This window comes from Antrostomus carolinensis, unplaced genomic scaffold (assembly GCF_000700745.2).
Source record: "Antrostomus carolinensis isolate BGI_N321 unplaced genomic scaffold, ASM70074v2 scaffold15342, whole genome shotgun sequence".
NCBI lineage: Eukaryota > Metazoa > Chordata > Aves > Caprimulgiformes > Caprimulgidae > Antrostomus > Antrostomus carolinensis.
Genome location: NW_010301753.1, coordinates 25,056 through 34,921, shown reverse-complemented (window position 1 = coordinate 34,921; position 9,866 = coordinate 25,056). Strand labels below are relative to the sequence as shown.

Below are 9,866 nucleotides of genomic sequence, written 5' to 3'. Positions count from 1 at the left end.
AACCATTCTATGATTCTATGATTCTATGGCATATGGAGCGGTTAAGCCTGAACTTGTTACCTGCAATTCCCATGGCAGACCTTAGGGATATTAGCTTTGAGCAGTCATAGGTCAGGGCAGCTGAGCAGAAACCTCTAAAAATGTTGATGTTCAGCTATATGTGATGCTCAGGTGGAAGGATCTAATGGTTCTTCCTGGCATTAAATATATGGATTCACTTATGCTCCTTTATATCCCTGTTTGTCTGTATATGCATGCGAGTCAGTGTAGTCCTGTTTATATCCTCCATATGTTCTGTGCTATTATGTAATCTCCACATTTCAAGGATTGTTAACTTTCTTTTTAGTTGGAAGACTAAGATTTTACTTTATGTGTTTTCTTTCTTTTTCTTTCCCTCCTTAGTACAAATCTAGTTGACTGCAGAACCCAGAACTGGGGCATAAGGGAGTGGATAGATAGAAATATAGTTGATTTACCTCATGTAAGCAGCTGGATCTATGCAGACCAGAACTTCCATCCTGCACTATATTAGAGTCAGTTAATTTCTTCATGGATAAAGGTATTCATCAACATACAACAGATGGCACATATGTGTATATTAATATTTATGACTGGGGAGCAGTGTCCTTGAAAATATCATCATTGAGGAAAATGGGCTGATTTCAGCTCTTTACTCAATCTTGCAACTAGCTGGAATCCTTGAAACACTCTGCTGAATGGCTGGCAGGTCTTTCACCATCTTTTGTGACAAAGTTTATCAAAAGCCATTTAAGACCTAAGATCTGTAAATACTCTGCTAGTGTTATCACTATTTCAGTTTGTCAGAAAACTACATTTTGCCCCTTGGAAGTCTACCAACTTCTACAATTTCTTTTTAAATAAAACACTGGACCAGATTCATTCATATGCTCCAGAAGCTATGCTGCAACAAGAACAGTAAGCATTATATAACTCATTATTTAGATGATATTTATCACTGCTTTGTGTCACCAGAGCAGTATAAAGCAGTGCACCTGCTGTCTTTAGTTATTTTCTTACTTACTTTCTAAAAAAAAAAAAGTTGAAAACCCCACTATAACTCTGAGGTCAGTTGCTAATACCTCTTTAAAGGTTAGCAGAATGTAAATTATTTTACATAACGTGCAGCTGTTTCTATTAATCTGGTAGCAGCTGTTGTATCTATTGCTATTTGAAAATTGTTCCTTGGTCATATATTTTCTAATGGGAAACATTTGTTGGACATGGAAAATTGGTCGAATTGAATCAATTTATGAAAAGTTAAAATACTTTGTCTTTTTAATGTTTCATGGGTTTTATTTTGAACATATTGCTTTGTTTTGTGCTATCATGTTAAATTCAGATGTTTAAATTGAATTATGTTGTAGCTAAAGCGACATTTGAGAAATCGTGTTTCAGCTTGTGCTATTCTAGTGCTTGTTGGGATAAAAATTCTCAAAATATCTTACAAATGCCATTTCTGTTTTTCATCCATCCTGCCTGTTGAGTCCTCTTTCATCTGACTTAACACATCTCAGGGACCCCACTCTATTATCATTGATTGCTGAGAAAGGTCACCAGAGTTTCTGGGGCATTTTGAAGATCACAGAAACTAGTACATAGGTGCAGTAAAAACCTAAGACCGACCGCACTGAGTCAGATCAAAGGCCCATTTAGCACAGAATGCTGTTTTCAGCAGTGGCTAAGAGTGGATGTTTGTAAGAATAGGGTAAGCAAATCTACTACTTCTGCTAAATGCTGTCCAAATCTAGCATTTTGCAGCTCATGGACTTCCTAGTCTCAGTTACTCTCTCCGTGTTTAATAACCATCAACTGATTTTATTTTTTTATTAATTCAAAAACTTGTTAATGAAACTTAATCTTCATCAATTTTGGCACCTGCAAAACTGTGTGGCAAGATGTTCCTCAGCTTAACCATGATGATCCATCTCCTTCTCTGTGGTTTTCAACCATAATGTTTAGTCAATGCTTGCTAGTCGATGAGGCAGTGAAGGATCAGTTCCTAGGGTACATAAGCAATACCTTGAGGTTTTTTTAATCTTTATTTTTTTCTCTATTTTAAGTATCAATGAAAGGTGTAGAATCAGGTAACAAATCTATTATATAAAAAAAGGAAACAACAAAATGAAAGCATTGCATGAAAGTTGCTTTGCACAGAGTGCTTTACACATAAGACCTTGGGCTCTGCACTGACGCAGGAAAGCATCTATTCTTATCCATATCTGCTAGCCAAATCTACCAGCCCCAGTCACCAAATGAGAGATTCCTAATTAGACAGCAGCAGTGCTTCTGCTGGTTAGTAGGGACCTGAACTGATGCATGCTGAAGCTGATTGAAAGATTGCTTTTGAATTCAGTGAACTTGCAGTCGGATCTTCAGTGGTAATTTCTATTTCTTGCAGAAAAATATACGTGTCCTTGCTGTATTTAAACTGAATGATTTTGCAGGCAAGTGTGCTATGCAGTTTCATATGTGGCATTTGTGCACTTGAAGTGACGTGTCATGTGTGAGTTGCAGATCTTTTTTGAAGTACAGCTGTATTACAAAACCTGGCACCACATGACTCTTTTCACATTGCATGGGCCAAAATCTAGCAAAAGAAGAATTTATTGCAAATACAAGGAAAATTGCCAAGATCTTTTTGGACGTTGGGATATTTGGTAGTGTTTTAAAACCCATGTAAAGTCACTTAGTCAAATGCACAAAGCACTAGAGTACATCAGTAAGGACAGGCTTCAGCCTCAGCAGTCAGGGACTTATTTTCCATCTTTCATTTCTGTGAATCTGTTGAAAAGTAATTATTCCCTCTGTACTTTCTGTATAGGGTTGTGGAAAGACCTTCTAGCAGCGTGATGAAAACCAGCTGTGGGCCATCAAAGTAATATATTCAGTAAAGCATCTATGGTCACTGGACTGGGCAGACACCAGCCTATTTTGCATCAGACTCACTGCCCAAAATAATATAGGTGGTTTATTAGATCTTTCTCTCTGACATTCTTATACTAAGTTTCAGCCAATGTGCACCTGCAAAGTGCCCTCTTTAGAAAGGACTTGATCCACAGGAAAGTTCAGGTTACATTTTTTTTCAGGAAGTTGCTCTGTTTCTTCTTTTTTTGTTGTTAAAAAAAAAAAAAAAAAAAAAAAGAGGAACAATCTGAATTGATAAAATCAAAAACTTCCTCAAAGAAAGATGTGTTGAAAACTTCCACCAGTCTTTAGCTTTGGTAAAAACAAGATCAGATATGTAGTTTGACATAGAAGATGGTACCTCTGCAGTGACATGGGCACTCTGCTCTGGGAAAATGCCTTTATATTAGGGAAGGTTTCAGACCACAGATCTCAGAAAAATCATATTTCACTGTAGGTGTCTCTGAAAGGCCCAAGGGGTTATGAAGTTTGAAGATCATGGCTGCTGCTTGCGTTGGTATTTGGAGGAGGAGGATTTCTCTTCCAGGGCTAAGGCAGATATTATTCCAGAAGGGACCTAAATGCAGAACTTAGGGCAGCCACATTTCTTTTTAGGTGTTCCTAGAAGAGGCAGAGTGGTATAACCATGAAATGGCTACATGGAGTGTTTGCTTTCTGGAATTTCCAAAAGAAAGGAGAAATATCTCCCTCTCTCCCTCTAGTTTTTCTTCAAGGAGCTCATCAGAAAAACAGCATTGGGCATACCTACAATGGAGAACTATCCTTGTGGACTCCTTCTGTGAAAGCCAATGGGGTTTCTGTAGTATTAGGGCTACATCTGCACAGCACGATACCTATGATTTGGATTTACTAGATTAGGGATTCAGTCCTATAGTATGTTTTGAAGAAGCTGATACAGTTGGCTGGTGACAATCTTGGGAAAGCAAAAGTAGGACTTTCCCCTACCTCTTCCCCTAGGAATCAGAGATCACAGCAGAGAGGACTCATTCCAGCAGAGGGAGATCTGAGCCTTTATTGTCCCGTTAAAAATGTATCTTTTACTTTTGTTTGTAAATTCCGTGTATATGTTTTGCTTTCAGAAATTTGAAGAAAGTCAAGGAAGAGCCAACAGCAAAACAGCCTTTTATCAGGCTCTGCAAAATTCTCTAGGAGGAGAAGACTCCAATTCATTCATTGAAGATGCAGCTACATGGTATTACTCCCTCGAACACTCAACTGATGATTATTCATCCTTTTCCAGGGCTTTGGAAAATGCCACCCGGTAAGAAATTTATTACAACTGTGAGGCTGGGGTTAAGAAAGGTTTGTTTTGCTTATCTCAAGTGTGCACTTATATTCTGAAAAACTTGAGAAATTCTTATGGAAATGAACAGAAAATGGGGAATATGATTTAATTTACCATGAGATTTCCAATGTCATTGGTAAACAGAAATTGAACTGACTTTTATGCCTTGTGAAAATTTTGAGTTGTCTTTCCTGAAGTGTATATTGGATTCAGATTAATAATTCTTCTTTGTGCGCTCTTTCATGTCATAGATATCCTGGTTGTTTGCACACCTTGCATCAGCTGTTCCTTGAGTCCTCTTATCCCTGCGACAGTAAAAGTAATACACTGGCTTTTATTCACAGTCACCTAATTATACATTTAGATACTTCTTGGTTTTGGAAATTTGAAGAGTGGTCAAATTTGAAAACTTTTATTTCAGCAATAACATTAATTTTTATATCATGAAACCTGCAAATTGTATTTCTTCACAATGCCAGGCTTTCTACAGTGGAGTATCCTGAATAAAATGGTGAAGCATTTGTGAATGTTCAGAATAGTGGCTTCCAAACCCATTCTGTGCATTGCTAATCTCCATTTTACCCATGGCAGAAGAACCCCCTTAAGCTTATTAATGTATTTCCTTGACCCTTGTGTAATCATTTATGACAGTGAACAGTGATTGTATAATGTAGCACAATCTACATTTTGCTCCTTGGTGTATGATTTCCCATAATAAGAGAAAACAGAATCAGGGAGTGGGATACTTCTGTAGGAAGTCTTCTTGGGGAGGTGAAGGGAGAACACACCATATCTGACTCTTGCCTTGTTTGATCCATTGGGACACACTGTAGATTCACAGTGCCTCCCAGCCTCTTCCAGAGGAAATAGTTGTGATGAAGTGTCAGCAGATGCATGAGCAAATTACCTCCAGTACATAGACTCCCATACTTTGCATTGAAACTTTGCAGCCAAGGACCATTGGGAAGTGGAAGATGAGCAGTGGGCCATGTTCACACCACTTGGTATATATGCACAGCTTCAGCCTTTAATTTGGTATGGCATCAGGGTCCAGCAGTTCTGGATAACAGTCAGTTTCAACTAGGACTCCACAGCAGTCATGACACCTATGGTAGGCCATAGAGACTGGTGGATCTCTTTAGCTTGGGTCACATGGTGGTTTGGTGTACAGAGAAGACTGTTAGATTTTGCTTTCTCTCTCATGGGCAGCCAGTTTTCTTTAGCTGGTTAGAGATCCTGAGCTGTGGCAGGATGGGCCCATTTTTCTGAAATGAGATGAACTGAGGGAAAAATCTTACTTCCTTTTCCTTGTCTCTGTGCAAACTCAGGAGCTGAATGTTTAAGTGGAACAGATTTTCAGAAAACAAATTTAAAAACTCTTTCCTCATTCCTGTCTCTGCTTCCAACAAGATTTTTTAATGAAAACTCTATATTTCTAAGGTGCTGTGTTTTATAAGCTGTGGTCTGTAGTCCTCGTGTAGCCATCCAAGCTGTTGCACTTGTTTTGAACAGAGACATAGCTATGAGCTCCTTGTATCTGTGCTCTCAGCATTACAGCTTTCTGTTCCATCGTTAGCCTCTCCATGAGACCTTAAAGACAAGGTTTCTCTTTCAGTAGGTCTTCATCCTCCATCAGAAGTACAGGGCATTGCTCCAGGGGAGTCTCAGGGATCAGGAGATGAACAGGAGCCAAGATTCACTTGGAAACATCTGATCCGAGACAGTGGTGACCAAATCTGTTTGGGGAAGGTTTCTGGGTGGTCCAGGTGTGCTGGTGCATTGAGGTCACGAAGTAAACAAGCCAGAAGGCTGTGGATTGAGCTTTGTGACATTTATCAAGTCTCCCACCATGCCACATTTGCCCTGCCTCGTAGCCTGTCCCAGGGACAGGCCACCCATCACTGTGGCATCTGAGGCCACTCCATGCAGCACACTTGGAAACACTGTGGTTCATTGCCATTAAAGCCAGAACTCATTTTCAGTCTCTTTCCATCACCACCATTACCCATGGGACTATAATTCTTTAGTCAGATCAGTAAGGTTTTAAACCTTAATGAAACACTGAAGGACCTAAATTTTAACTCTTCTTCCTATCCAGAAATAGCTACATATGGAGCTGTTGCAACACAGATGTGTCACATTTGGTCATCCACGTTCAGCCCAGAGCTCAGCATGGTGCAGACGCTGACTTTTGCAAAGCTATGACAGCTAGCAGGAATGGGATACACAAGTAGCTCCTCCAACTCTCAGCCACCCAGCACCCTGCAGCAGCCTCATGGGGTTTTATTTCTTTACAATATGAGGCAAATGGCTAAGGAAAGAAATCAATGGCTTAAAGAGTCACCATGAGCAAGCAGAAGGATGAGTAGTGAAACCAGGACTTCTGGTGGTAATCCTTTGCTTTAAACACTTTGGAAATTACTCCAGTTACAGTGGAAAGGGAGGGGAAGCAGCAGGTACCTGAATGACAGTCACCTACATCTGTATCACACACATGGTGGAGAAAAGGGGGGTTTGGTTCTGGTTCTTTGGTGCTTGTTTGGTTGGTTAGGGTATTTTGATTTGGTTTGGTTTTAACAAAAAACTTAGTACCAGCATAGATGTATAACCCAAGAAAAGTTCTATGTCAGGAAATTATAATTAATTGCCAAAGTTTTAACAGGATTATAAAGTGTGAGAAAACAATGCAAGTACTTGTTATAAACTATATACATTCTGCATATTCTGTAGTTTTAAAATATTTCCACTTTTTAAATTGTTTTCACTGAAATTCTCTGATATTTTCCCCAGGTATAAAATGAGTTTCATTTTCTTTTTCTTTTTTTTTTTTTTTTTTTTTTTTTTTTTTTTTTTTTTTTTTCCTTTTTTTTTTTTTTTTTTAATTTCTGGTAGTCCATGTCATAAGAAACAGCCATTTCATTTTTGTAATTACTATTTTTTTTTCTTAACTTCCCCAGAATAGTTGACTTTTTCCCCCCATAGCACCAACTAAGACTCAGTTTTAAGTGGTGAAATATATCTCAAAGTATTTCTGGAGAGCCAATGCTCTCCATAGACTCCCTATTTTTCAAAGACCATCTGGTCCTCTAAAACCCCATGCTGGTAGGCAAGAGAAGAACAGTAATTTTTGTTTCATATGGGTGTTGTCAACCATAACTGTCAAAGAGTATTGTGGTCAGTCAGCCCATAGCTTGTGGTCTCACAGATGGGCTTAAAATAAACTCTGCTGAACCAAGATAGCTACCCAAACAGTGCCTTTCATAATCATGCCAGTTAAATATAGCAACATGTTTTTATGCTTCTCTGACACTGTTCTTTCTTGCCATCAGTCAGTCTTTTTTTACCTACCAAGTCTGAAGGAGCAGCTACTGTTTCAGATTCACTAGACTGAGAATTGAAACCTCCCACTTCCGCAGCAGATACATTTGTGTGTGCTCTTGTCGTTATGGATATATAAACACCCATAGAGCATGCTGAGTCTTTGGGCATATGTAGAATGAGAAGTGGTGATATGTTTATATAGGATATTGCCTTGAGGAATCATAATGAGATATCTGACTGTAAGGTGTTCTGTTTTCTGCCTGCCCCTCTTGAACTGCTTGTGCTCCTTCCAGCTACTGCTCACTCCTCCTTCTAGTCCCACTTCTTAGGGCAGTAGAAGCTATGAAGTTTTGGATATGTTTGCTTCACTCATACCTGGTGATAAACTGATCTTTTAACTATTTCATTACACTCTTCTTGTTTAGCCTTTCTCTCCCAGACCTACTGCACCAGATATTCCATATTGATGAGCCCTGCCAGAGGCCCTGCAGGATATCTCGAAAAGTGGTCTCTTACCTCTCCTAGCTCTGGAAACTCTACCCCAAAAAATCACACGGATCAAAATGCAGAAAATATATTATTGTTCCTTATCTCAGGAAATATATAAGTCCTTTTACTAGATGCCATCACAACATAGTGGTGCCAGAAGAAGGATCTTTATACTATTAGAAGCATGGGCCCCCATAAACTAGACTAAAATGAGATTGTATTTTTTGGCCAGGACACTACTTACATGTAAGATTTGGTTTATTTAGAACCATTACCATTGTTCAACACTCCATAAGACAGCAATTTTAATGAATTCTAAGGTGTACTAGGCTCACAGAGGGTGAGTGTGGTTTCCCTCAATGCACTTGAAGGCAGAGAGATGAGCTGTTTCGGAAGGTTTAAAGAAGGCTGTCAATATAGAGAGAGGTCTATTAGTTGTGGGATTCTTTTCTTTCCTTTTTTTCTGTTATTTGACTGTGCCTGTTCCTCCTTTTTTATCAGTGACCAGTTTATCACATGTCCCATCATAAACATGGCCAGTCACTGGGCTGCTGCCTCCAGAGGAAATGTCTTCATGTACCATGTACCCGAGAGCTCCTCACAGAGCAGGTAAGGAGATATATTTTACTATGTTTCTTGGATTTAGAAAGGCTGAGAGAGTTGGAGTTGTTCAGCCTGAAGAACAGAAGGCTCCAGGGAGACCTTATTGTGGCCTTTCAATATGTAAAGGGGGCCTGTTAGTGATGGAGACATCACTGTTTTCTTTGCCTTCAGAAACACAACAATTGTCTTTTTCTGCTGATTACCTGGGCACAGGAAAGACTTGGACTTGTTGGAGCAGGTCCAGAGGAGGGCCACAAAAATTATCAGAGGAATGGAACACCTCTCCTATGAAGAAAGGCTGAGGGAGCTGGGGTTGTTCAGCCTAGAGAAGAGAAGGCTCCAGGGAGACCTTATTGCAGCCTTTCAGTACTTAAAGGACACCTATTATAAGAAAGATTGGGACAAACTTTTTAGCAGGGTCTGTAGCAATAGGACAAGGGGTAATGGTTTTAAACTAAAAGAGGGAAGATTTAAACTACATATGAGGAAGAACTTTTTAACAATGAAACACTGGCACAGGTTGCCCAGAGGGTTGGTAGAAGCCCCATCCCTGGAAACTTTCAAGGTCAGAATGGACAGGGCTCTGAGCAACTTGATCTGGTTGAAGATGTCCCTGCTCACTGCAGGGAGGTTGGACTAGATCACCTTGAAAGGTCCCTTCCAACCCAAACCCTTCTATGATTCTATGAGTCTATGATTTATAGTTTGAAAAAACAGAGCTATCTGGGCACCCTGTGCAGTAAATGGATACATGTGGGTATGAACAGTTAGGATTAGTAAAGAAGGGATTGGGCTCTAATAGATTATTTCTCTCTGTTGACTATATAGGAATGCTGTTTCTGAACTGAGGCACTTCAAGATAGATGTCTAAATTATTTCTTTTTTCCAATTTACCTACCTTCACCAGTTCCAGATAGCCTTTTTGATTAATACTCTATATCTGATAAATCTCCCACAGAGAACCAGAATATAGTCTAAGTAATTGGGAGCCCACAGCTCTCAAGGTCAATGGGGAAACATTTTCTAAGGCCACAGCATTAATTTAACACTGCCCCTTTTGAAGTCCACAGTTACACTGACTAGCCTTCAGTGTGGACCGGGTCTGGGATTTATTCCTTCCTGCTCCAGCACCACGACTTGTGATCAGCCAACAGACTGTCTCATGGGAGGAAAAATATTTTTGAACACAAGCATTTGCAGACTCAGGCTCTATGTCGTCCTT

The 9,866-nt window shown here is 39.5% G+C and overlaps 1 protein-coding gene across 1 annotated transcript in view; it reads left to right on the top strand.

The window, feature by feature from the left end:
- Nucleotides 1-4,025: 4,025 nt before the first annotated feature.
- LOC114818362 (thyroglobulin-like) overlaps nucleotides 4,026-9,866 on the top strand; it is a gene marked incomplete at its 5' end in the record, with an annotated part of 24,588 nt that continues 18,747 nt past the window's right edge. The window contains 2 exons of the mRNA XM_029083926.1: nucleotides 4,026-4,207; nucleotides 8,543-8,634. Of these exons, the coding sequence (XP_028939759.1) occupies nucleotides 4,026-4,207; nucleotides 8,543-8,634 (274 nt within the window). The remainder of the gene's footprint in view (nucleotides 4,208-8,542; nucleotides 8,635-9,866) is intronic.